At 43.5% G+C, this 26,780-nt stretch overlaps 13 protein-coding genes across 13 annotated transcripts; 6 read left to right on the plus strand and 7 right to left on the minus strand.

Moving 5' to 3' along the window:
- Positions 1-73: 73 nt before the first annotated feature.
- O0I10_003113 (uncharacterized protein) lies at positions 74-860 on the minus strand (the record flags this gene model as incomplete). Its single annotated transcript, XM_058483185.1, has 2 exons — positions 74-269; positions 346-860. 2 exons carry the CDS (start codon positions 858-860, stop codon positions 74-76), a joined length of 711 nt encoding a protein of 236 aa, XP_058346274.1.
- An 823-nt stretch (positions 861-1,683) lies between these two features.
- O0I10_003114 (uncharacterized protein) lies at positions 1,684-2,605 on the plus strand (the record flags this gene model as incomplete). The annotated part of the gene is made up of 3 exons (XM_058483186.1): positions 1,684-1,731; positions 1,787-2,389; positions 2,459-2,605. The coding sequence occupies 3 exons, from the start codon at positions 1,684-1,686 to the stop codon at positions 2,603-2,605; spliced, it is 798 nt and encodes a 265-aa protein (XP_058346275.1).
- A 100-nt stretch (positions 2,606-2,705) lies between these two features.
- Positions 2,706-4,255, plus strand: O0I10_003115 (uncharacterized protein; the record flags this gene model as incomplete). Its single annotated transcript, XM_058483187.1, has 3 exons — positions 2,706-3,011; positions 3,075-3,754; positions 3,829-4,255. The coding sequence occupies 3 exons, from the start codon at positions 2,706-2,708 to the stop codon at positions 4,253-4,255; spliced, it is 1,413 nt and encodes a 470-aa protein (XP_058346276.1).
- A 231-nt stretch (positions 4,256-4,486) lies between these two features.
- Positions 4,487-6,355, minus strand: O0I10_003116 (uncharacterized protein; the record flags this gene model as incomplete). Its single annotated transcript, XM_058483188.1, has 7 exons — positions 4,487-4,957; positions 5,093-5,230; positions 5,308-5,427; positions 5,489-5,708; positions 5,771-6,123; positions 6,195-6,223; positions 6,307-6,355. 7 exons carry the CDS (start codon positions 6,353-6,355, stop codon positions 4,487-4,489), a joined length of 1,380 nt encoding a protein of 459 aa, XP_058346277.1.
- A 403-nt stretch (positions 6,356-6,758) lies between these two features.
- O0I10_003117 (uncharacterized protein) lies at positions 6,759-10,546 on the minus strand (the record flags this gene model as incomplete). Its single annotated transcript, XM_058483189.1, has 12 exons — positions 6,759-7,006; positions 7,068-7,164; positions 7,230-7,289; positions 7,348-7,538; positions 7,604-8,786; positions 8,899-9,164; positions 9,273-9,643; positions 9,757-9,815; positions 9,878-9,927; positions 9,990-10,047; positions 10,160-10,291; positions 10,394-10,546. The coding sequence occupies 12 exons, from the start codon at positions 10,544-10,546 to the stop codon at positions 6,759-6,761; spliced, it is 2,868 nt and encodes a 955-aa protein (XP_058346278.1).
- A 923-nt stretch (positions 10,547-11,469) lies between these two features.
- On the plus strand, positions 11,470-12,265 carry O0I10_003118 (uncharacterized protein; the record flags this gene model as incomplete). The annotated part of the gene is made up of 3 exons (XM_058483190.1): positions 11,470-11,648; positions 11,778-11,861; positions 11,917-12,265. The coding sequence occupies 3 exons, from the start codon at positions 11,470-11,472 to the stop codon at positions 12,263-12,265; spliced, it is 612 nt and encodes a 203-aa protein (XP_058346279.1).
- Positions 12,266-13,414: 1,149 nt separating this feature from the next.
- O0I10_003119 (uncharacterized protein) lies at positions 13,415-13,942 on the minus strand (the record flags this gene model as incomplete). Its single annotated transcript, XM_058483191.1, has 1 exon — positions 13,415-13,942. One exon carries the CDS (start codon positions 13,940-13,942, stop codon positions 13,415-13,417), a length of 528 nt encoding a protein of 175 aa, XP_058346280.1.
- Positions 13,943-15,878: 1,936 nt separating this feature from the next.
- O0I10_003120 (uncharacterized protein) lies at positions 15,879-17,929 on the minus strand (the record flags this gene model as incomplete). The annotated part of the gene is made up of 10 exons (XM_058483192.1): positions 15,879-16,039; positions 16,104-16,205; positions 16,287-16,414; positions 16,472-16,707; positions 16,768-16,857; positions 16,912-17,027; positions 17,086-17,190; positions 17,251-17,496; positions 17,563-17,771; positions 17,823-17,929. The coding sequence occupies 10 exons, from the start codon at positions 17,927-17,929 to the stop codon at positions 15,879-15,881; spliced, it is 1,500 nt and encodes a 499-aa protein (XP_058346281.1).
- A 1,327-nt stretch (positions 17,930-19,256) lies between these two features.
- Positions 19,257-19,741, plus strand: O0I10_003121 (uncharacterized protein; the record flags this gene model as incomplete). Its single annotated transcript, XM_058483193.1, has 4 exons — positions 19,257-19,342; positions 19,422-19,429; positions 19,510-19,601; positions 19,679-19,741. 4 exons carry the CDS (start codon positions 19,257-19,259, stop codon positions 19,739-19,741), a joined length of 249 nt encoding a protein of 82 aa, XP_058346282.1.
- A 329-nt stretch (positions 19,742-20,070) lies between these two features.
- Positions 20,071-21,935, plus strand: O0I10_003122 (uncharacterized protein; the record flags this gene model as incomplete). The annotated part of the gene is made up of 7 exons (XM_058483194.1): positions 20,071-20,292; positions 20,352-20,759; positions 20,820-20,909; positions 20,970-21,110; positions 21,216-21,309; positions 21,366-21,509; positions 21,565-21,935. 7 exons carry the CDS (start codon positions 20,071-20,073, stop codon positions 21,933-21,935), a joined length of 1,470 nt encoding a protein of 489 aa, XP_058346283.1.
- A 424-nt stretch (positions 21,936-22,359) lies between these two features.
- O0I10_003123 (uncharacterized protein) lies at positions 22,360-23,438 on the minus strand (the record flags this gene model as incomplete). The annotated part of the gene is made up of 4 exons (XM_058483195.1): positions 22,360-22,493; positions 22,557-22,749; positions 22,963-23,057; positions 23,129-23,438. 4 exons carry the CDS (start codon positions 23,436-23,438, stop codon positions 22,360-22,362), a joined length of 732 nt encoding a protein of 243 aa, XP_058346284.1.
- A 539-nt stretch (positions 23,439-23,977) lies between these two features.
- O0I10_003124 (uncharacterized protein) lies at positions 23,978-25,068 on the plus strand (the record flags this gene model as incomplete). The annotated part of the gene is made up of 5 exons (XM_058483196.1): positions 23,978-24,200; positions 24,262-24,518; positions 24,581-24,713; positions 24,774-24,978; positions 25,044-25,068. 5 exons carry the CDS (start codon positions 23,978-23,980, stop codon positions 25,066-25,068), a joined length of 843 nt encoding a protein of 280 aa, XP_058346285.1.
- Positions 25,069-25,274: 206 nt separating this feature from the next.
- Positions 25,275-26,212, minus strand: O0I10_003125 (uncharacterized protein; the record flags this gene model as incomplete). The annotated part of the gene is made up of 2 exons (XM_058483197.1): positions 25,275-25,730; positions 25,790-26,212. 2 exons carry the CDS (start codon positions 26,210-26,212, stop codon positions 25,275-25,277), a joined length of 879 nt encoding a protein of 292 aa, XP_058346286.1.
- Positions 26,213-26,780: the final 568 nt, after the last annotated feature.

A 26,780-nucleotide genomic window follows, 5' to 3' on the forward strand; every position in this document is an offset into this window, starting at 1 on the left:
GTATATTGTCATGTTGTATACTAGATTTACAAAAGCGAGATTGAGAGAGAGTAAAAGTAAAAGAATGGGCATCTCATGCTGTGGCCAAGCTGAACACGTGTAATCCAATCATCCAATCGCCCACTGTAATAGCCATCATCGAGTATAGCAGTGATGAAATGATAAACATTACTGCCATAATAAAATTCGCCTTGCCCCACCATGCTTCGTAACGATTACGACTACCACTGCAACAACATGCTCCCAAGATCCAAAGAGGTGGGCAGATCCTGTGTAGATAGATGGATCCCCCCAAAGTTAGACTTTCTTTGTTGAGAAGGACGACCTAAGCCTTATATATCTTACCATCCAAACAAAAAGAACAATGCCGCCAGTGGGAATCGGCGTTCGGATGAATCAATGAAATAGCGTTGCTGTCTTTGTTGTGGAAGTTGTTGTGGGATCGTCCATCCACCTGGAAAATAGCTTTGATGTTGATGTTGGGGAATGGGCATTGTCTGATAATACTGCTGCTGTGGTCCACTCACAAGATGTTGTTCCTGGTGATGATGATGATAATACGTATGATGTGGGTATGGTTGCTGTGGAGATGACACTCCTCCTGGATACATCCCTAAAGGTGGTGGTGATACTGCCTGGGGTAGCGGTGTCGAAGGTGCCGAATCAGCTATCGTCGACAATGGAGGTGCAGATGGTGCCGTAGATGGTGTCCCAGGTTCATTACTCGTTGTCGATGCATGTGCACTCGCTTGTTGCGACGTCAAGTTCGGCATAAAAGCTGGATTGTAAGCTGTGTTTGCTGCTTCCGTGTATGGTGGTGGCGCTTCATCGTGATCGGGTGGGTTATGCATTTGGGCCATTGGGTATACAAAAGAGACGTGAAAAGCGATACAAGTCCAACAACATGCAACAATATCCCTGCCCAATTTTGGGTGTCTTGTTTCAAGCCCTGTCGTCATCCACCACTGCTATACCTTCATGTTACACATTCGCTTGGATATTGTCAATGGGATTACACATGCCAGGGCAATGTCTTGTAACTGTACAATAGGTACAAGAGGTATCCATCGCAACAGCATCATCATCGGTGGGTAAAAGTGTATGCATTATGTATCTCCTCTCGATTAGATCCGTATCCTGAAATTATGTATCTCTTCCCCAATGTATCAAGATAGCTATGAAATATGACATGTCCTGGCATAGAAAAGCCAAATAAAGCTTGGTGAGCTGTTGCCCCAAATGCTGCGTCGTGTCCTAATGGGGATCACATTTCCGTTTTAGTAAAATTGGTTGCCACCCAACCGTCGCTCTCATGTTGTTGCAACCAATGTCCTAATTAGGAAGTGTGTGCCGACGATCAACCAAATCACTCTTCACCTTGCACGGAGAATTGACCTTGATACACGCGATGGTTATACTCCTTTTTCCCGACTTGTGGAATTATAAAACACTGGCCATGTCGTTTTGATGGTCTGTGATTGCCACAAAATGGAGCCTTCCTATCATCAGATATGCCTATTTGGAGTGAGTGGCACGTATACCATTATGGTGTTCGTTGCCTGGAGAAAAGAAAAGATCATTGATTGTGCTGACAAGGGCTGTAGGATTCCATAACCCAGGTACAGCACAAACCATGACAACCTAAAATAGCGTGCTAGCTTGATCATTAACCAAGTATTCAAGATGAGCTTTGACACAACGCTATCTGGCTTTGGGGCGAGTCTCGCTGATGTAAGTAAAGATGCCGATGATCCACCCCAATGGCTGCTTACATATCGTATTGCAGATATACCAACGAAAGATGGATGTTGTTAATCGTGGATATGCAGGCAAGTATATGGGAGAAGTGGTGGATCACGACAATAGCATAGCAACGTGGCCAACATTTGATTGTATAGGCTACAATACTGAATGGGGTGTGCCTATTTTGCGACAACTACTACCAACGGTGGAGAGACAACGTCAAACGGCCGCACAGCTGCGATTGATCATTATTGCTTTTGGTGCAAATGATGCAGCTTTGCCAAATGCACAGCAGCACTTACCAATCGATCGCTTCAAACAAAATCTCGATACGATGATATCCATGATCAAATCCCCTGATTCTCCGCATTATAATCCACAGCTGGGAATTATGCTTGTGACACCACCACCTGTCAATGAATCTCAGTGGAAGCAACGTTGTGATGAAAAAGGAGATCCAATGAATCGTACAGCTGAGAATGCAAAGCTGTTTGCGCATGCAGTACGCACATTGGGTGAAGAGCGAGGTGTAGTGGTGGCAGATTTTTGGTCAAGGTTAATGAAACGTGCCGGTGGTGATGGTGGCGACAACAAGTTATCCGAGTTTTCGACCGATGGTCTGCATCTTAATGCCAATGGCAACCACGTAACATAAAACAAAGAAACATGTGATTCTTCTTTGGTTTATACTTATTGCTCCTTTATCCTTGTTTAGGTCATGTATGAATTGCTGATAGAGACGATTGAAACCTTCTTTCCAGAGATTCATCCAAACAACCTTGAGATGGATATCCCTAATTTTCGTGACCTACCCAGTCAAGGCTTTGAAAGCAAATTACAATTTCCTCTGCTCAAGAAATAAACATCCGAGTAGACGGCATCCATCCTTATCAATCGAGTTTTTGTGTGTGGTGCTTCTCTTTCTTCTTGTACATAAGCATCGTAGCTTAGCATTAGACGTCATGAATTATCCACATCAACCTCACATTGAATACACCCATCAAACATGGGTAAAACCAGCAACCATGACACTGAAGGAAGGCTACATGCCCTTGACAGATTGGGATGTGGTCATGTTCAAATCGTATACACCCATGCTACTCTTTTACACAAATCCAGAGCAAGCTGCTGATTTCATGAGCATGGATACTTTAACCGAATCGCTATCAGCCATATTGGTTGATTATTACCCGTTGGCGGGTCGACTTGTAGATGTTGGCCGAGGGCGTGATGCTATTGATTGTAACGATGCGGGTGTTTTATATCAGGTAAAATGTAACAAGAGCATGGTGATGGTTGTAGTAGTAGCCTAATCAATGCCCAATCTATAGGAAGCAGTGTATCACGCTGACTTGGCCGACTTTGAGAAATCAGGGTACCTGCCAAATCAACTAGATTACCATCGTTTGTTCCCTATACACTTTTATACACGGCCTGAGGATCCTTTGGTAGCTGTACAGACCACACGTTTTGCAGATGGTGGTGTTGCACTAGGGATCATGATCCTACACAAGATCGCGGACAAGTATTCAGGTTGTCTTTTTCTTGATGCTTGGGCAAAGCAAGCTCGAGGACAAACATACAACAAGGCCAACTTTTTCGATCGACAATTATTAACCATTCCTGAGCATACGGTTGTTACGGATGAAGTACTGGATCATTATCGTGAGGAACATCGGCTTGTGGACGATGAAAAAGTTACGCTTACAGCACGTGATCAAGATCAGCCAAAGTATGCACGTACAAGTCCCCATGGTCCTGCACCACTGAAAAGTGTTATTTTGGAATTTGCATCGGATGGCTTACAAAAGTGCAAGCGTGATGCCCATACCCAGGATATGATTCTCACACGTAACTGGCTATCCACCAAGGAAGCACTGCTTGCCATGTTGTTGCGAGCCATTGTTCGATCCCGTGACATACCTGATAATGAACCTGTTAAGATGGTGGTTGGCGTCAATGGTCGCTCCAAAATGAAGAACATGGATTTTTATTTTGGAAACTGGATGATGTAAATTGCATACATTCCTTTAGCTATGCATACACACACACACACACAAGCTGACCTATAGAACTTTTGATTAGCACACGCGCTGTATCCACAACCAAACAGCAAGCTAAGGAATCGGATCTAGTTTGCCACGCTCTTCAATTTAGGCAACAAATGGCTACCCTAAAAGCATCCTTGTTTCATGGTCTCAGCAAGCTATATACCATCCATGATGACATGACAGTGCATTATCTTTCCTATCAGCCCAATTCAAGCACGCACGTGACAGCGAGTGACGTGTCAAACCTGCCATATTGGAAACTTGATTTCGGATACGGCAATCCGGACCGTGTACGAGGATACATTACAGCAGGTGGCGATGGTTGCCTCGTGTTATTTGGTCGAAGTGGGCAATCCAAGGGAATCATGTACGACGTACAAGTCCAAATGAATGTTGATGCTATGCGTCGCTTTATCAACGACCCTGAAATTAACAAGTACACGCATCGAATCCTTTGTTGAATATCCTAGTGATTAATTTTTGGGTGCTTTAATGTGTATTTTGATGACATTACATATAATAGTGTGTGTATGTATGTGTGTGTACATGGTAGATGGGGAAAAAAGAAAAACTCAAACGACATTGGTATGTTGCATGCTACAGGATGTGACGAAAGAAAACAAAGAGCTGTGTATAGTAGGTTGCCATGTGGTATACGTGAGATGTTGGTGAAATTTGAAGAAGAAGGGTTATCATACAGTCTTATCCACCAATGCTTTTGTCGAAAGTCGTGTGATACTTGCATCGTCGCTTTCATCCATCTCAACTGGGGCTGGCATGTACCCCTGGCCACGATACTTTGCATTGTCGATATGCTCATTCAACACACCTCCGATACGTCGCAGTAATCGGGATTCATCCCCTGCTGTGGTTGTTGTTGCTGCTGCTGCTGCTGCTGCTGTCACTACACCTCGTACAGCTGAGTTGGTCTCCGCTTCAATGCTGTCATGGTGATGATGACGATATTGTCCCCAACTCTCTTGCTTGGTACAATCAAACGGTAAAAACTTTTCTTCAAGATATTGTCGTGCACGTGCTGCTTCAGATAAGGTATCAGCATCTGAAAATGTTGACTTTGATGCTCGCTTTCGTGGTCTCAAAGGTTCACCGTCTAGCAATAATTCTTCAAGCTCATGAACAGCGTCGAAATTAGATTCCTTTTTCTAATAAAAAACATCAAAGTTAGTATTCAGAGAAATCCACATCTTGTTCCTTGATCACCATTTTGACATCCCGCTCGCCTCCCAACTTTTTGGGCGTATGTATCTCCCCATCTCCTTCCTCTGTACATTACTTACACTAGGAGTAAAAGGCGGCGTGGCTTCTTTGTTCTCCAACTGATTCCACTGCAAACCATGAAACCAAGGATGTGCCTTGAATTGGTCAAAACCTCCAGGGCCACAGCCTAAACGCTCAAACGGCGATCGGTTCAAGAGCTAAATGTGTCGGTGACACAATGTATTAAATTAAATTCACTTGCTAATGAATGACATGAGACAAAATAAAGCCGTACCTTGGATATCAAATCAAGACATTCTTCAGACACATGTTGCTGAGCATCTTCCGGAAAAGTAAGAGGATCATTGAGAATGGCGTCCACAACATCGTCACTGGTTGAACCTGCAAATGGGCGCTAACCATGGCTGTTGGTATGTATACTTTTCCATCGCATCGTCATTCCTTCTTTCATTTACCTTGCCAAAGAGTAATTCATATGCCATAATACCCAAACTCCACCAATCCACGGATGTAGAGTAACCACGCTTATCCAAAGTCTCTGGTGCCATATATGCTAATGAGCCTGCTTTTGACCATCGCAGGGGTCGCTTATCATTGAACTGTGTAGCAATATTGAAATCACTGAGATGAGCATGGCCGTCCTCGTCCAACAAGATGTTGTCTGGTTTAAGATCGCTGTAAATCCACAACAATCAATATGTGTCATACATCAACATCATCCATCCATATCATCCTACCGATGAGCAATGCGTCGTCGATGTAAATACGCTAGTGAGAGAGCAATCTCGGCGACATAAAAGCGTACTTGAAGTTCACTGAGTGGGCCGTTGCGTTCAAGTTGGAATCGAAGGTCACCGCCAAGCATAAGGTCGAGAACCATGAACAAGTGGTCATCATCCTGGAAGGCGTATCGCAAATTGACAATGAGTGGATAGTTGATGCGTTCTAATAAACGTCGTTCGGAAATCATGTTGTTGGCTGCTCGAAGTTCGACGCATTTGTCCTTGTGAATACATTTCAGGGCGTACTCGAGCAAGGTGCCTTTGTGTTGGACAAGGTGGACTTTGCCGAATGCGCCTTTGCCAATGACCTTTTCAATAGCATTTATTGTGTGAGTGTAAACGTGGGAGACAAGTGAGAGTTGTAAACGCGTGTCGTTACCCGTAGTAGATAGAAATGGAAAAGCTCAACTGTAAAAAGAAAGAGAGAGATACATAGAGGGATATGCATGATATGAGAGTGAAATTCCCACCATAGCTGTCAAACGTCATACCTTGATTCGAGAAATCAAGTTCCTCCCCTTTGCAGCACACTGCTCCCATGGATCAAGGTTAGCTGTAAAGAGAGAGAGAGAAGAAGAAGAGTAAGAAGAGAAAAAGAACCTGTAAGCTTTAATTGAGAACTATATGAAATGAGTCGCTTTCCTCTTTGGATGCTCTTAGATACCCAGCTCCGCTGGTTGCCTGGTTACACTAAGCTTCCAAGTGATATCGTACAACTCATCCCTTTTGAATGGTGCCTTTCTCCCCACCTCTCTCTCCCTCCCTTTCATATCACTTTGCTCTCCGACAACAACCCTCCCCCCTTATGTCCGTGTGCGTGTGTGTGTGTGTGCCTCGTTATTCTCTTTTGCCATGCATCCCGCGCTGAATATTCACGTGGAAGATCATCATTACATAGGTGATACAAGAAAATAAAATGTATTTTTTGTTGTGCGTATAAGGATCAAAGAGCAATGCCCCACTCTAGTGTTACGTTGATGATACAACAAATCATGTAAATGGCGATCATCCATATTCCCAGCCTTTTGTTGATGTAATAGTTGTTCAGGTTCACCACCACTAGCGTGCTCAGTAAGACCATAATGAGTCCTGCTGCTGATACAAGGATCGTTGGTGCAATATCCAATTGGTATGGTTTACCGGTCTTGAAAATTTGGTACGACGATGAGACACCCACACCAAGCACCATGTCTAAAAACAGCGTTAATGAGACATTGCCATATCGCTGCTAACATCTTCTACTTGTACTTACTCAAAAGCGGACCTGCATAACATGCTGAGATGGCCATTGTAGGGAATCCCATCTTGGCAATCGCCGTGTTGGCCACAAAATCACCAATGCTGTTGCCCTTTTTATCCATGGATGTCAGAAGGGATAAATCAATCACGTCATGCAATAATGATTCATACATACCAAAGCAAACACAGTCAATCCCATGATGGCTTCACTAATGTCAAAGATCATACCAAGGGCCTATATGCACAAAGTGTCAATAGAAAAGATACACATACAAACTAATGAATGGATATACCTTGAGTAGGCCCACCATATTGTTGGCAAGGAAAAAGATCCAGTTGAGCGCAACGAAAAAGCCGGCAAATGATAACATCCAAGACCACTTTGGTGGTTTATCCGCATCCGTTCCAATAAACACCAAACCTGCCAGCATGCATCCTGCAGCAAAACCAAATACGATGTGCACGGGTGCAATAAATTCGTTGACTACAATAAAGCGGTGTGAATGATTGCATGTCACCTTCTAATAGGATCGATAACGTGTTACTTACTTGCCATGACAACAGCAAGGAATGTGGTACCACAAACAGCTTGCAAAGCAAGGAGCCAACGACACCAAGGTTGTTGCTGTTGCTGCTGGAATTCATCTTGCATTAAGGGGTCATCAGCCATGATATCTGAATAGCCATCATCGGTAGCAACGGACAAATAAAGATGCTTTGCAGGATCATTATCTTCATCTTCATCAAGAATTTGGAAATCATCCACTTGAACACCGCCTTCCTGTTCAGCCACGGGTAATGTAAGAGTGAAGACAAGGACAAGAGGCACGGCAATAAGCGTGCTGAGTTTACAAAACCATGACTTTTCGCACCAATCTTGCATCGTTGGGAAAAGTGCTTGACGCACGCTATCCATAAGCTGTGGGCAACATGCTGTGAAACAGGTTGTGCATGAAGCTCGAGACTCTGGTAGGGCAAAGTGTGGTTCGAGGGCACGTTGAACAAATGGCAAGTCGCCTTGATTATCGACATGAGAAAGGACAATGGAAATGGAACGGTGATCGGGGGAGTGATGATGAGGAACATAATACATGGATGGCGACGGGCTGACAGCTGGGCTTTGGCGTGCTGACACGTAGATATCATCTTCGGTGTTGGCAATGCTCGGACTTGGGGGTACATGAAGGGATGTGCTTCCCCTGCGCAATCTCCTTGGTTCATTGGGTGATGATGATGGATGCATTGCATTATTATTGTTGGGTGGAGCCAAACGGATCTCTGGAATCGTAAGATCGGTACCACTGCGACACACTTCTTGTTCAGGTAACTCCATCATTGGACATTGGTTGTGTTGGTTTGCTGATAAATAGGCAAAGTAATCTTCAGCCAATCCAGTACTGCTCCCCGTGCTATCGGGTGACATGGGTCCATTGTTGCTGTTGTGATGATTATTGGGTCGTTGAGTTGTGAGTAGGTGATCATTGACAGTGGATGCTCGTGGTCTACCAATCGTTGCACTACGGGCACCATAGGATACATGCACCCCTGGTGTTGCTGTTGTTGCCGCCACACTTGTTGATGACATTCCTCCAGTATTGTTTTGCTTTCCCCAATGTGGCATCGAAATTTGACGTCGCCTCAAATGATTGTTGGTAGTCGTTGTAGTGCTAGGACTCGCTGGAAATTGGTTTGAGCTTGTGGCTCGACGCATAGCTTTGACATGTTGTTGAAACTGGTCATATGATAATATAGATGCGTTTAAAATGAGCCTCCAATAAATGATGCAGGAGAAGATAAAGAAGGGGAAAAAAGTGTCAATCAACCCCAACTTAATCTATTCTTACCTCGATAGCACCAAAAAATGAAGTTCTAATGCCGACGCGTGGTGTCATGGGCTGTCGTACTAGGCGTGAAGAGATTGAGCCACTGGTACTTGTTGTGCGTGGAAAGCCTGTGGAATGGGTATCGATGCGTAAAGAATGCCTTGAAAGGGATCTTGCTGTCATGGGTCGAATAATGTGACCTAAATGGTGCTCCACAGCTCCTCCTGGTGTTGCAAATCCATGGATGGGTATGGACAACCGAGGTGGTTTGGATTGTTGTTGCCGTGCTAGAAAAGGGTATTTCGTCAATATACACAAATATGCAAGCCTTTCCATATTAACGCCCGTTCTTTGTTGTTCATCCGCTAACTCTCTTTCGCAACCCCTTAACTTACATGATCCGCCACCCAACAAGCGTGTAGTCTCATCAATAAGTTCCTCTGCTACTGATCGCTGTTCCTCCATTTTGCTGTTGGGCGCATTGTTCCCCTGAAAGTTGTAGGCTCCCAGCATGACGACCAGGACATAAATAAGGTAATATGCAATGAGGGCGATTCCATGATACCAATAAATGCATTGGTGATACACAATCCATGTAATCATCATGATGGCACCTGTGAGAAATGTTGCATCTCGCATAAATGTAATGCGCTTGGATTGGAACGGCCTGATAATCCCCATCGATCCTGCGACAATGGCCGTGATAAAGAAACATGCTCCAATCAATTCACCAATGGCTAACGATCCTGAACCAGAGTCCATGGCACTATGTATCAACGCAAAAGATCAGGAGATGGCCAAATAGCCCAACAAGGGAAACAAGGAGAATGTTGCATGTTGCATCAATGACAAGCATACAACAACAGCCACCAACCATACCTGAACGTGCTAAATAAATCAGGACTTCCATTTCCAAAAGCCAATACGGTGACGCCTGCCTAATGATAATAATGTCAGATGGACCATGTGTTGTGTGTGTATGGTGCAATGTAATACTTGCCATGCTTTCTGAGAGTTGTAATTTGGCGGATATGGTTTGGAGATTAGGACCTAAATGTGCGTTTTCAAGCATCAATAAAAAGTCATCAGGTGTCTCTTTTGATCCTTCTTACAGAAAAAGTCTGATGCCACCACGCTGACTGCGCCAAACAAGAGCAGCAATGCTGAGCACTGGAACAACAACAACATACATGCGAGAGTTACAACATAGGTTAGGTTGCAATCGAAATAATGAGAATGAGGAGAGGGATGGATAATGATGATGATCGTCATTGATACTTACCAAAGCAGCAACGGCGATAGGTTTCCATAGAGTCGTGCAATAGTAGAAGCGCAAGTAGAGACCACTGAAGCCATGGCATGCTGACTGCACAAACGTGCATTGATCCTTGTGCAACTCGATATTGGCGCACACCTATGTTGACATTGTGGTACACAAATATAACCGTTAGTGTTTCACCATTCCCTTTTACGCGATAAACTCGAGATCTGCGGCCCATTGGGAATGCCGATCTACCTGATGAGTCCAAGGATGTACCAAGTCGGCATCGATCGGGGCTGTCAAGTTGGTCGGAGGACGTGGTTGACTGAATGATGTTGCATAGACGGTACAGGTGAATAGAATCAAGGCACAACAGAGAATAAGAATTGATAGAGTGTGTGAGGGCATATCATAAACGGGTATGTGTGTGTGTAAAGAAGATGCAAAACAAGAAAGAAAAGGGAAATGTGAAAGAGATGCGTTCCGATAGGGATCACACTGGCCTAATTCCCCTTCCCCTTGATAAGTAAAAATCACACGCAGCAACAAGCAGCAGCAGCAGCAGAAGCAAGCAACAACCAGCCGCCGGGATCAACAGATGAAGCTATAATGATGACAAGGGAGCGCCCAGTATTGTTTCAACTCCTGTGTATATAAAGAAATGATATAAGGAGGCGATGTTATTGGGGGAGGAGAAGAGTTCACCAGTGGATGATGATATGATTTGATTCTTCGGGAGACAAGAAAACGAGGTACAGCGTCAAAGACACATACGCCGAGTTTTGATTCATTGTACATAAGTATCATCACTCATTTTGCTTTATTTTTTCCTTTTTTGATATTTCTTTTGGACCATCACACTTACTCGCGTGGATTCCCCCCAAATTATCATTACGCTTCACCCCCAAATACATAATGCTGTTCTTCTTTTATAAAAACCTTTCCTGGCCCTGGCATGAACGACGCTTGGGCTGTGTACAACCTATCCAAATCATCCTTAGCTCGCTTTTCGTAAGCCCACAAACCTTTGTTGAATATGTCATCAGACCCATCATCCTTCTTCTTTGTTGTTGCATAACGAGTTTCTTATTATATCCTCAGTCCATTGTTTGTGTATACCAATGCTCGTGCTTATAGCGTGCTGGGTTACCACTCTTGCACCGTACACATCATTCTTCACTCACATTTACACCACGAGACGAGGGGAAGGGATACACGAAGAAATGCAATTATGCATACCATTACAATCTATTTAGTCCGCAAAATTTACGCTCATCATCACCCCAATCCTCTCTTTTTTGTCGCCTCTACCCACAAAGATTATGCAGCTCATGGCTGTCACGGCACGTGTAGTACTAGTCGTTGCTATGCAACTAGCAACAATTCCCGCATTAGCTAGTAATAGACTTATCGTAGATGACCGCCAGTCAATCGCTCAACATGGTTCATCTCAATTGGATGCCCAATCGTTATTGACGGATAGAATTGCAGATGCATCTGCAGCAGCGAGGTACGAGAAACAAGAATGAAAAATGCTTCATATGCATGTGGTTAAGCCCCACACTGCACGTCTGCTGCAGCAAGCCCAAAAATTGCTCCTATTACCAATTACGTTTCTTAACAAACACGCAAAGTTTAGCCTACTAGTGCATCAAGAAGAAAGGCCCATCATGCATTATCACGAGACGAAACTTCCTGGTTGGAATGGGAAGAGGTGTAAAGCGTACGTGTGATACGAAAAATGATCACATCTCATTGACTTTTTATGCTTGGGGTAGGCTTGATAGTAATTGTAACAACATACGACGACGACAAAATCAGGCTTTACAACGCCGATCCAATGGCTTGAGATCGACAGCTGAGTGTACAGGAAAAAAGGAAATATGTGAAAAGGAATGCAAGGACCAACAAGGCTGTATTGACCGCTGCCGTATCAAGCTCCACTGCAAAAGTCCATCTGACGAATCTATTCAGCATCATGCAGCACAAGCCTCAACGACGTATCGTGCCCCTGATACTTCTTCATCGTCGTCATCCACAACATCTTCGGCAACAACGGCTTCTCAGCTCTCATCCCTTATGTCATTCTATTTAACGATGGTGTCAGTGATGGTGGTGGTTATGTGAACAATAGATGAAAATGTCATTTTCTCCATTTATGGATGTGATTTCTCCTTACATCCTCCTCCTCCCCAAAAACCTCCTTTGTCGCAAAAGGTGACGGTATTACACAAGATGCGAGAAGATCAATTTGAAAAGCAATCATTGCATGTAAGAAAGCTATCACTTGTTAATAAAGGTGATGGTTGTGTGTGGCACAAAGCGTTGATGTCTGAAACCAAATTCGCCCAAAAAGGCGCAAGCGCATATACGTTGATGAGCACATAGGCGTACATGCGCATGCATGATCTAGCAGAGACCATGGATGTAGAAAGACTGCTAAGAGAATGATAATCAAATAAGCTATTCATATATGGGAGCTCCCATTAATACTGCTACGCGAGCAGGTATGTATACATATAATGTTGGATGAATGAAGACGACCATGTTGGTGCATGTACTTGTTGAATGACACTATGACTCTAAGTTGCTATTGCTCCTTTTCTTTCCCCTTTGTCTAATGATGTATTAGTCATTGTCGGCTCTCATTCAATTCAGATGATCCCTTTCGTAGCGATGCATAATGACGAATAACTTGATTGACATGTATACACAAACATGCACACCACACTGCAGCATGAATGAGCTCAACCTTTCATGCCCCAGAGCTAATGGTCCATCTTCATCCAGCATTAACCCCACCCAATCTCAATTCCATAAGGTACTTTCAGTACGGAACCTGCATAAGATGACATCCAGGGTCGCAGATCCCTGCTGATGTTGAGTAGTGATGATGAATGGCTTCACTCCCTTTGCTGCTGGTGGTGGTTTGATGTATGCAAAGTTGACGTTGATGATGATGATGATCTGTTTTTCTTTAGTAATGGTAAAACATAACGAAGGATAAGCAGCAAGAGAATGGGATGGGAAAAACCACAATTGTGGAATGGTGGGAGCATGATGGTAAAGGTACATCAAACAGAAAAGAATCATCAGTGCATTAATGTTACACGGCTGATGCTGCTGAAAAAAGAAAAAGCATTAACGATGGTGGGTGAGCGAGTGTGAGAGCGTGTGAGAGATTATGTACTAGGATATTGAAGCGGGTAAGATAATAAAAAAGAAGGGATATTATAAACACAGGTTAACGTAAAAAAGGGAACACACGTCGTCAGCTCATGAGATGATGCAGCAAACACATTCATCTTGATTTGGACGTTGACCAGCTGAATGATTTGGTGTTGGTGAAGGATCCGATCGTTTCTTGCTGCTATTATTGTGGTTCTTGATAGCAGGGAAAGAGTGTCTTCGCTGGCCCAAAAAGTTGTGTGATGCTACTAGCACGCACGAGTTATCCGTGGTTGAAGGAGATGATCCAGACGATGACGATGATGACGACGACGACGACGACGAAAATTGAAACATGGCAGCTGTGCTATCCAAGAGGATAAGATTGTCCAAATCATCCATACCATCCCCACTCACGCGTAGAGTAGGGTTGCGGTATAATCCAAAATGGATCTCGCCTGCTGTCATTGTGCCGAGGTAGGGATCGGCTATAGCAGCCACCTCAGGTCCAAAAGCGTAATCATCAAAGATTTTGATTCGAGTGCGATTTTTGTATGCATTGTCAAGCATATCGAGATGTCGACTTGAAAGCCGCTTGTGATCCATCCCATCGGTTGAATACCAGTACGATGCCATTTGCATTCAAATGCTTCTTGAATTTTTGTTGTTGCTTAAGATACTAGCGATATTGATAATGCTGATGATGATGGTAGGAGCGACGTTGTGTAATAGTAGGAAACCAAAAAAGAGAAGGAGAGTAGTGGGGGAGTAAAAATTGACAAGAGGAGGGAGATGAAAAAAGAAAAAGAGAATACAAGAGCAGCAACCGAATAAAAGAGAGAGAGGCATTAATGCAGCTGTTGCTGCACCCCTTCCGATACGTCGAACCAGTAACTGTACCGTCTTTCGTGCGATAAACGGAGCAGTCAGAGGAATAGGGGTTCTTGTATCTTGTGAAAAATGACATCAAAGTGGCTCATACCCTGTTTCCCTCTCTTCATGGTCGTTTGGTCGTCCATTTTGTGAAAAAGTCTTTGATGTCAAAGTTTGACACATGGGAGACACAACATTGGATTACAACAGCAAACAATGAATATGGAATTCTTCTCCTCCTCATGATCCAACGCAAAGCCAACCAGCCAAGCAAACCTTATATGGGACAACAAAAAGCTTATTGAAGTTGGTTCATCTTCTCCTGTTCGTTCGAATTTATCCCCATGCGAAAAAACCAGCATGTTTCAGAGTCATTTTAGGTGGATGTGAAAAGCCATTAAACAATTGCTGCTGGCACATGTACATAGGATGCCAATCCGGTAATGTCATGTAATGATGACATTTGACCAGCACGCTTTGTGCAACACTCCTCTGGATTTGCATGGTACCTTCCTCTCCTTTTGCAATGTGAACTTTGTGTCATACGTTACATTGACGCGTGCTTTTGGTTTCATTTGATGGTAAGCGATCTCAGATGTACGTGCGTAAAAAGGTAGCACAGCAACGCATGTGTCCATCAACATCCATTTGGATGTATGTTATTGTGCGACGTAATATGGTATGCATAAGCGTGACACGCATAAACGGCAATACCCATCTCGTAAACGAGAGACTTTCTTAAGCGGTTGACATAGCACAGCTTGCAATACGTAGGTAGAATGAGGTGTGTATGTGTTCGTACGTTCAGGGATGGGAAGAAAAAAGAGCAATAGGGGAAGAGGAAGAAAGGGATGTGCAGGAGCATGGGTCTCTGTTAGGGGGAGAAAAGACACATAATTCTAGCACAGCAATGACACTGAACATGGCCGATCATATGCAGAGTGGCAAATGTCAATTAGACAATGACTCTGCTTATTGTGATTTTCATTCATTCTTGTGTTTTATTGGAAATGAACAACGTGTTAAGGGAAACATACTACAGCCATCAATCATACAACGTATGCAAAACATATACCCTAACTTTTCTTTGTTTGTATGCCCTAATTTCCCCTTCCATGCGTTGCGAACATCATCATCATTGCTCTTGCCACCGATTTGATAATCCATCACATTCACGTTGCATAACCCTTTGGCTATCACATTCCAAGTTCCCATTGATTGACCACAATACCATCACTACCATCACAGCTACACCATCTTGGCGTGCATTAATTTGACCTGTATGTGCATTGATTGGATTACATGTACGTATACTTCATTCATTGTATGGATGAGGTCTTGTTCCTTTTGCATCTCCCCGCTTCCCTCCTCGCCCTGAATCGTTTCCACATCGATCCACTGCAGCAGCCCAGATATGTAGAAATCGAAAGATGGTTGCCACCTCGAATTTCATCTTCCATAAAAGCCATGTATATTCTCGTATCCATCGGTATCAACGATCACAAGCACATTCACCCATACACACAAAGAAATAAAGCATTGAAATAGAAGTGTGGTTTATATATGCAAATTATCTATCCTTGTACGCACCCCTGGCCGATGTTTGTGGTGCAGGTGGCCTAGAACGTCGTCTCCATATGTCACACATGTCCCTTGCTGGTATCCTTTCACATTCAACGGTGTATGTTTTGTCGTTGCTTTACTCAGATGTATCCATATTTTCATTTTGCAGTGTTGTTCTATCGCTATCGATGATTTGTATTTCTGTGCAATCGAGGTTGGAGAGATTCAACAGGACGATCGATCCAGTTTTGGCAAATGAAGGCACCATGATCACGCGAATCTTTTGTCCATCAGCACCTTTTATAGAATACGCTTGTCAGCAACCCTTCCATCATCCATCGTAGTCCATGATGCGTCTTACCTTCAACCAAGCTATGCTCGAATTTGGATTGGTTACCAACGAAGTATACATGAGGGCTCTGTTCAACAATAAAGGGGTCTTGATCTTGGAAGGGATAACACCCTTGAAGAGAGAAAGAGGAAAAGTGTAAGTTAAAGGAGAAGAATTTCCCAAATCCTCAAACGTGATATAAAAAGTACGTACATAATGTATCAGGAGCTGATGGTGCAATGTGCCTCCAAAACATACAACGCTCTGCCAACGTTAACGGAGTATCCGCATCCACATACTTGAAAGCATCGTCGATGTTTTGTCCAGAAGTTCCAAGCACGCTATGTATACATTCACTTAGCATCCTGATGTCGATGGCTTATTTTCCTCTCACTTACACAACGTCATCCACCTTGCACCAATATGGATTTGTGACCATACGGAGATTCTTCATTGCATGAGATCTTGGGAATAATGATCGCTGCATAGCTTGCTGTGGTAGTTGCCGATTTGCAGGGTCCCGTTCCCCTGGCATGATATCAATGGGCATGGTGCCACAAAGTTCTTCGAAAAGCTCATCCAAATGATGTAATGGCTCGTAATCATATTGAATAAACTCTTGGCCGTATTTTTTCTATATCATTATGATTGAATCAGCATCTTCCAGCATATGCATTGCTCATCTCACCCTTACTGTAGTTCCTTGGTCCTCCGCAAGCTCAAGATCGCCAATGGAATTGCCTGCAATGATCAATCGCGATATGTTGGAGCATTGTTTTTGATCCTATCATATCCATGGTTGGTGATCAATCAATGAAGAATCCATCATCCTACTTACATCTGGACCACCCAATTCTCCTGATAGGTATTCAGTCAACAATTGTGTCTTGATATCAAAGGAGCCCTTGGAGCCGAGATCCAGCCCAGAAACCAAGGCAATGTACTTGTTGCTTTCTATAGCCTCTCTTGTCAGATCCACATGTCCGTGCAACTCCTTTATCATATACCTTACCTCGCTTTGGAAGTGGAAGCTGTTCTGGGATACCAGGATAACAGATTTCATGAACGTCAAAGAGGCCTTCAGGAGTTTCCTTGCCCAACAATCCCACAATCATGCCTATCCAATACACATTAGGATACGTGATCAACATATCAACCGTATCTTCTCCTCTCTTACCTGTGACCCAGAATTCCTTTTCCAATGCTGCACCTGTCAATACAATACGACCTGATTCGTCTTCAATAGATATGCGGTTGTCATCGGATCGATATTTTGCTGGCATAGCAGGGGCAATGAGTGCATGGTCCTTGGCAAGATCGTTCAAGACATTGGGTTTGAGATTCATATCCACATAGACGGTGCCAATAATGTAGCAGCGTTTGTGAGTGACATCGAGCACCTTGGGTACATAACTTGGCTTGTCTATGATCCTTTGTCAGTGGTCAAAAGTACCGTATCATTGGAAACCGCACACACGCACACACACACCTGTAAGCTTGCCCCACCGTTGCTCGGCCTCATTTTGGATAACTGGACGCAGCTTCAGCAATCGGATAAAGTATATACTGGCAAATTGTCGATGGAATGCCTTGTCTTTGACAACGAGTGTCGCTGCACGATCCGGTAGATCGTCAAAGGTTGCATCTCGGCGCTCGAGGTAGGCATGCTGTTCGGTCACGGGTCCACAGAGTTCGTTCCTTCTATCGATCGGTTAGTCTACTGATGCCAAGAGAAGAAATTGAACTTACTTGTCGCTCGAGCTTGCACTGGAAGCCATTGTGTTATGCTTGTGAATAGGTAGAAGAAGGAGACCAGCAACCAAGATACGCGATTTACGCGCGATCCAAATTTTCATTCAGCTCGCGTCAACGCGCATAGCGATAGCCATACTCAGTAACCCCCCCTCCCAGTGTCATTTAGTTTGCTTCATCTTCTCTTTGCTATGTATCTCATATCCTGTAAGAAGCTATATTAAGATAAAAATTGTTGGTCAAAGTGAGGAGCGTCGTGTGAATGTATATCGAGAGACCCTTATTGAGAAAGCAAATCCCATTTTTGCTCTTGGAAAGAGCCGATCTTACATAGCCAGGCAATTAGTGTATATCGCACACAGCTTTAATTATCATTAGAATGAGATGACGTTCAACACAAGCTTGTCTTGTACACACGCATATCGAATGTACCAATGGAGATCCTAGTTGCTTGGGAGAAAAAACCAAAAAGGAATGGTCTTTGGTGTGTGAGAATGATATTATGCAGCGGTGTCGCACAGCTGTGGCAACACTCTATGTCTATTTGGTGAGCCGTTTGGATACGAATATCACAAGACGTAGCTTATGCAATGACGCATTTGACAGCAAAAACGTCAATGCAACGTTCCCCTGACATGAATGTTGGTGTGCGAGAATCATGTGAGGGAAACGTTGTTTGTATGATGGAAAGTGGGAGAATGCATCAAGCGGGAAAAAAGTCAAGCACTTTATTCGCACTCTGAACAGCGTACGTAGCCACCGTGGATGCCACAACCTTTACCTTATCATTACCAAGATCCGTAGGGTGATGATTGAATCTATCGACGACGGCGGCGTAATGGACATGTTCAAGACAAAGACGCTGTATGATGTGTCACCAGAAATGATACACTACTTTCGGGTTATCCCCCCGCTTCATTCTTCCAGATTGGCAATACATTTACTACGTCGGAAAAAATGGGTTAAAGCTGGCAAAGGCGGGATAAGAAATGTCCTTCATGCAAACTTTCACGATGCAATGCTACCCTCTTGAGCTATCTTCAAGGTGGATACCCTATAGGGATACCCTATAGCTGTTTGATTGAGATGAAGGAATAGTCATGAAGGCTTCTCGGCTTTGAAACAAATGACCCAAAAGAAAAGTGAATGGAGCACATTGCTTGATAAAGTACAGCGTATCCTATGTCGTATCTTGGCGGTGCTTTTATGGCGCTGGGGCATGATGATGACGGGTATATGAAAAGTGCACTATTATTATTTAGAGTAACAGTGCCTAACATTTCGTGAGAAGATAGGGGGAGAGGCTGTGGGAACTGCAGGCGCATGATCTCGCCTATATAAAGGGCAAACAAAGCAAAATGCACCAAACACGTAATCACTCCTCAATCACCCCTCTCTTTCTTCTTTTCTTTTGTTTTCATCACAACAAGCATGGCATTCGTAACTTTTATGAAGGCTAATCCGGCATTAGCGCCGCTGTTTCTCTTCGCTGGAGCTGGTTGCGCTGCTGCTGTCACGTATGTTATCATTTATTATACCGGAAAACGCTATGGTCATGTGTAACAGAAATCTCATATTGCTTTCGTTCTTCTGTAGATATCCACGTAAGCATTCCCTACACCACACGTCGTCCATCAAACCATTTAGCGTAAAAATCTAATCACATTCATCCCTCCCCCACTAGTATACCTTTTGCGTACCCATCCAGAAATCTTGGTTGACCGCAAGAATAACCCTGACCCATGGAATCGTGTTCAACAGCACCAAAACATCAAGGTATGGAAAAAGAAAAGGAGGAACTGGAAGTGTAATGAAAAGGAGTGGATGCAGCTAACATGTTGGTTTACAAATAGTTCTTCAATGTCAAGCCTGAATTCTATGCTGCGCGCAAGAACCTTGAACGACCTTCATTCTAGAGCACTGGTGGATATGATAGCTAGAAGTATTTCAGGATGATTGAACATCTTGAGTACTAGTACTACTACTGCTACTATACAAACAAAGAATACATTTGCGTTTCCAGTTCTCATTATGATTCAAACAAACTGTTTCATTTTTCATTGTCTATAAGGCATTGCTAATTACTCATGCTGAACCTGATATCAAGTTGCAAATAGACACTTGGATACGGTTGCTACCATGTCGCATATAGATCCTGCATCTTTCGTTGTGTGCGACTACTCTCTAAGTCCGCCTCTTTCACTCACACACCACCCACTTCCTCCCCCACTCTCTCTCAGCTTCCATGACAAAAGACCTTGCGAGGAAACCACGTTTCACCAGAGCAACGGCATCTAGCAATCATCAGAACGATATTTATGGTCTCAATGGAACCTCGGATATGCCAATGTACTCGACATTGAAGGCTTTATATGACGGCCAGACATGGTTTGGTCCCCAATACGCGCGTGGATTGCCTGGTCGTAAAAGCATTGAACGTTTTGAAGCAGTCAAACGCCTGATTGAGGTATGCTTAAAGCCATTTGCTTGTATGGGGTTTGGTATTGAGTCTTTGTTGTCTCGCAGGCTGTTCCTCCTACTTCTGAAGCGGCAGCGTCAACACCACCAGCAACCACAGACGACTCCATGGTGACAACGACGACAGCAGCAGATACAGAAACCAGGTCTACAAGTCCCTCGTCACCTACACCACCACCATCATCATCCACATCTTCTCGTTTTGATCTTCGACCACGGCATCATCCTATTGCACTTCCAACACAATCTTTTCTCCAGTTTCCTGCATCATCCACAAGCGTACAAGGTGGTCCTGATCAACGACGTCGTATTCAAAAGGTGCAAATTGGTTCATATCTCATTGATGTGTGGTATCCGGCTCCTTATCCTGAAGAGTACAGTCAACTGGAAGTACTTCACATATGTGATTTTTGTTTGAGATATATGAAGAGCGCATTCATCGCCAAACGACACAAGGTTAGAGGATATGGATAAAGCGCATGTGTTGGTAACTATCTAACATTGGGCATCTCTTAGGCCAAATGTCCAATGAAGCACCCACCTGGCGATGAGATTTATCGTGATGGAATACTTTCAGTCTTTGAAGTGGATGGTCGAAAGAACAAGGTGAGAGTGATGTTTTCTTTTTGTGATTGAGGAATGAGCTGACTGGAGGTTGCGATATAGATTTACTGTCAAAATCTATGCTTATTGGCGAAGATGTTTTTGGACCACAAGACCTTGTATTATGATGTTGAGCCCTTTTTGTTTTACATTCTCACGGAGACCGATGTACATGGATGTCATTTTGTGGGCTATTTTTCAAAGGTAGGTGATGTGATGGTTTGGGAGGAGGGATGAAGGATTACAAAATGGTCATGGCATTGCTATGTCCCTAATGGGAACTAAGGGCACTGATAAACAGAAGCATAGGAAAAACAATCGTTGTTGGATTACAATTTGTCATGCATTGTGACCTTGCCGTCTCATCAAAGGAAAGGATATGGTCAATTTCTCATCGACTTTAGTAAGTGTAATAGGGATAGGGGCCACACAAAGCAATCGCTTACAGGATGTTTGCAGGCTACATGCTATCACAAAAAGAGGGCAAAATTGGAACACCGGAGCGTCCATTATCGGATCTAGGACTTTTGAGTTATCGCAAATACTGGACACGTCGAATATGGGAAGAATTGCAAAAGAATCATGGAATCATGAGCGTGGAAGGTAGGGTGAATAAACCCATCAACGAGGATTTTGATACTAACGAGATACAAATCAGAGCTGAGCCAAGCCGTGCATATGACAGTACAAGATACAGTGGATACGTTAGCAGCAAACAACATGCTTCGGTTCAATGAAAAGAGTGCAAAATACGAGATCCAATTATCCAAGAACAAGTTGCCCAAATCACAAAGAGGCCCAACAGCCAAAATGGAGTTATTGACATGGGCACCATACAAGACCACCACGGCAAATGGAGGTGATACTGGGGAAGTTGTGAATATCCCGCGTGAAGCAGCAGCTGTGGCGGCAGCAACGCATACTATTACATTACCAGCTCGAGGTAGAGGTCGACATCGCAAATCATCATCATCCGGATTACAAGACACTGGCAAGCGTAGGTCACGGAAAAGGAAGCTAGAAGAGTGATTCTTTATGTGTGTTCATTGTATCTTATCACTTTTGTTCATTTTATCCTGTGCATGCATATTTAATCCCTTCCCATTATTCAATCAATACACATACTTGCCATCGATCTATGTATGTATTCACGCAACATGGTGTAGCATGACATCTTCGCATAAAGTGACCGTGCACATATAACCATCAGGCTATTCCCAAATAATCATCTCCTTTCGACATCAGATTATCCATTGTATTCTGTAAAATCATGCTTCAAAAAAATAGTAAAACGATGCTCTATCGTTCTTGACATGGAAAAAAAGTAATTGGAGGGGTAAAAAGAAGGAGAAGGAATACTCTATGGTACAATGTACACGTGCATTTAGCGAGTAAAAGATGGTGTGATAGCCGTTGTCGACATGATTTGGGGAGCGGGAAAATGTTGTCATGTTTACTGTGTCTTCTTGTCAGCACGCACAGAGATGTCTTTAAGAGTGTCAAGCATATCAGAGCGAATGCCCGTGCTCAACTTGTCGATGGATTCGGAATCCTCCTTAATATCTGATGTGGGTACAGGTGGAAGTACTATAGCACATGACATTTGCATTTAGTAAAAGAGCCACTCTTAGGAGTATATAGAGCACTTACCCTTGATCTTGATAGTACCAGCATTGAAGCGCTTAGTCTTGGAATCATAAAAGGTGTTGTAATTGGCGACGACGATGGGAACAATAGGTACACGTGCTTGAACAGCCATGTAAAAGGCACCTTTCTTGAAGGGAAGGAGATCAATCTCAGCAGCATGACCACGAGTACCTTCGGGGAAAAGCCAGACGCTTGTCTAATAGCACATGAAAGAATCAGTAAGCATCAATGAACAATGAAGAGCACGCATATCCACACCCAAAATGTGCACATCGAATCTCAGCAGATCACCTTTCGAGTGATGGCCCCATTCCCCCAATCGTCTTCTTTGTGTGTCCATTCTCTCCGCTCAATCACCCATCCCTCCTCCTACTACGAGTACAATGACCACCATCCTTCTTATACATACCTTTTTGTTGTTGATGTTCTCAGCAGCTTGACGAGCTTCCTTGATAGCATTCTCACGGTTCTTTCGATCCAAAAAGATGGCCTTGCTTAATGTCACTAGAAACATTTGTATATATATAAGCATTATATCCAATATTCACGTGAAAAATTGAAAGCAGGATACTTACTGTACCAGCCGAGGAAAGGATAGTACTTGATAGCCTTCTTGGCAACAACTGAAGTAGCCTTTGGAAAGACGCTTGCCATAAATAAAATGTCCATGCTTGATTGATGATTGCAAACGTAGACAGCAGGCCGGGTTGGATCCAAGTATTCTTCACCTTCAATAGTGACTGAGAGCTTGGTAAAGAAACTGCACGAATAATAGTAGGCACGAGCCACGGACCAGTTGATCAGATCAGCTCTTCCAAACAATGGCAAAATGAGCGATGCGAAGACACCCCATAAAGCGCAAAACGCCATGCAGACGAGCGACATTGTTGTTTTATAGTAGAAACCACCATAAGGTCGATACAACACCGCTAGAGCTAGGATAGCAAGGGTCGAAGATATCAGAATGACCATTGAAGATACGAGTATTGAAAGTAAAAGGTCGTAAAGAGAGAGAGAGTATGTGTTATGAGTAGTTTTCAAAGGCGAGAACAACAACGAGAGAAAAGAAAGAGAGAGAGAGAGAAAGTCAAAGAACAAGCTCGGACAAAGTGAGACAAGATGCGTGATGAAAGTTAAACCCTCTTTTTATATCCGGGAGGAAGGCATCTGACCTACTAACTTAGGCCCAGCTGGCACAGACACATCTTTCAACTTCAGCTTTCTTTCCCTTCAAGCAGCACATCATGATCCTACTCGACTACTACAATGTTATCCTAAAGGATGCTCTTGAATCCAGACTGAAAGAGTAAGCATTGACTCAAGATGACAACGACATTGACCACTTGCATGGCGCCATGAGTAGCTAATCCTTCTCTCTCTCTTTTCCTTTATTGTATCGAAGGGGAAAACGCGATGGTATCGACATGAAGGTGGTCGACTTTGACGGCGTTACCTACAATATCTCGACTCCCGAATCAAAGAACGTTCTTCATATCTCGTTGCAGTGGGGTTGCTACCAGGAGTTGGTATCGCATGGAGCCACAGACGTGTTACAACGCGAATATGGCGATTATTTGGCATCTACTCCCGAGCCCAACTACGACGTAACATTGGTTATTGATTTGGATAAAGCACCTACAGACGCAGGTATGCTTTGGTGGAAAGGGAGATAGTGACATATTATCATGGTTGCTAAGATACGCATTAGATGGCCAAGATGCCCTTATTCGGAAGGTATCTTTGTTAAAGCGTAATCTCTTGGCAGCACCCTTTGAACGCGCATTTGAAGAACAAGCCCAATACGAAGACAACGAGAAGCCCAACCCCACATCAGAATTAATGGCAGTGCATTATCGTTCCGAAGAAGCCATCTACGTCAAGTCCAGCTTTGATCGTGTCACCGTTATCTTTAGCACCAAGTTTAAGGATGAGACCGACAAGATCTTTGGCAAGGTCTTTTTGCAGGCAAGTGTAGAGTGATTGAATCAAATGTCTTTCTATGTATACTGACAAGGGGGGATACATAGGAATTTGTTGATGCTCGTCGTAGACCTGCTCTTCAAAACGCTCCTCAAGTCTTGTATTCAACCCGTGAACCACCTATGGAGCTCCGTCATTTGGGTTTGCAGGATTCGCATGATACCAGCTATGTGACCTTTGGTAAACGTTGGGCGGTGGATGAAATGGATGCAGGGGGAAATGGCTAACGATGCATGATAGTGCTTTTCCCACAACACTTTGTCAAGGGTGATGTCCGTGAAGAGACCATTTCTCGAATCCAAATCTTCCGTGACTATTTGCACTACCACATCAAGTGCTCCAAGGCATATATGCACACTCGAATGAGAGCACGCGTCAGAGATTTCTTGAAGGTTCTCAACAGAGCTAAGCCTGAGAATGTCAATGCCGAAAAGAAGACCGTTAGGTAAGATCATCGTTGACATACATCATCTTTTATTAAAGAGGTTACTAACATCTATCCCATTATAGTGGAAGAACATTCCGTAGAAGCTAAGTCATTAAACTAGGCCATGGTCTCTCATTTCATTCACAAGATATCAATTGCTTCTATACAAATGCTTGTTGTGGATGTATGTGGTTTATGTGGGTCACGTGCTGTATAGTAGCCTTTAAATCGGGTGATGGGTTCGGGTCAGGATATGGTTAATAGCATGTGCAGCATTATTGATGTTGAACCATTATAATACAAAATACAACTTTTTATTCTAAAGAAAGACTTCCCATATCAATCGCATCATCAGGTGTGCTATTCCTGGGGGTATCTAATTTTGCCAAAGCCTCTCTTCTTGCCAATCCTTCCCTTCGTTTCCGTTCCTTACGTTGCTCTTTTGTCTCCGTGGCCAACTCAGTCTTCTTGGCAGTTACTTCCTTCTTCATGGCTTCTTCAAAGAGCTTCATGCGATCAGCATTCTGAGAAAACTTGTCATTGGACATGTGCATAAGTAAGAAAAGATAACCGGGATCGACAATGCAATGGATTCTCTTGGTGGATGGATGAATATAGGCAATAGGCGTATCCAACTTGTGAGTACTGCGGATGGCCAACATTTCTCGTGTACGTGAAGGTGTGATGCCACTGTTTTGATAACCTGCTTGAAAAGCCAGACTATTGAGACGCATGGATGCTTCCAACGATGCCGACTCCACATGAAGGATCTATTTGAATTCCCTTTGTATGAATAAACAAGCACATGTCATTGATCTTTTCATCTTACCAATGGCTCAAACTTGAAGTAAATCATTTGCCAATTCATCAAAGTGCTTGTAAGCTCATCGCATGCACTACCAAGTACAACACGATCACGTTCTTGTCCAAATAGCAATCGTAGAATCCAATCATTATCAGCATTATGGGGAATATCGACAGGATCATGTGTGACATACAACCATGTGCCACCCTTGGTAGTTGTCGTATCACAATCATCTTCAAGGCCTTCACAGTAGATAGCAATACGACCGGAACAGCTGCTAGTGGTGTAGTAATCGGGGTGCTCATTGATTGTGTGGATCAAGTCAAGGATCGGTGCGTCAATGAATCCTTTGGGCGATTTGTCTCGTCGTTCAGGATCCAAGGCTTCAACAAGCGAGGATACTACTTGGTGCTTTCGTGCTTCGAATGCTGATCGTTGATCTGCCATTGAACAGCGTTGTATTGGAGGAAGAAAATACTACAAGCTGTGTTCTGCTACCCCGCCATCCTGGATTAGTTGAGCTTCAATGGTATCCATGAGTGCAGGAACTCCATGACAACGATGACCTAATTTCCAGATCATACACTGCCACTTGATAGCTCCTTCCTCCCGTTCATCTCTGTTGCCCAAAACAATGCATGTGAACGATTCTCCTGGTCCAGACCATCATCTGCATCCTTCAACTTTCTTGATCCGAGTGGATTTGATTGAACAACGGTCAAACAAAGAAACATCATCCAATATCAGAAAAGTCAAATTCATGATTACTTGATAAACTGCCAGCTAATAGCCCCTTCCTTCCGTTCACCTTTGTTGCCCATTCTATGGCATGTGAATGATTGTCCTGCTCCAGCCCATCATGCCCATCATTTAACTTTTTTGATCTGAGTGGATTTGAATGAACAACGCTCAAACAAAGAAACATCATCTAAAATCAGAAAAAATTATCTGATTGATTATTCGTACACTGCCAGGTGAAAAGTTATATTTTTATTTGGGTACTAAATGACCATAG

The sequence above is a fragment of the Lichtheimia ornata genome (genome assembly GCF_029851405.1).
Source record: "Lichtheimia ornata isolate CBS 291.66 chromosome Unknown scaffold00009, whole genome shotgun sequence".
Classification (NCBI taxonomy): domain Eukaryota; kingdom Fungi; phylum Mucoromycota; class Mucoromycetes; order Mucorales; family Lichtheimiaceae; genus Lichtheimia; species Lichtheimia ornata.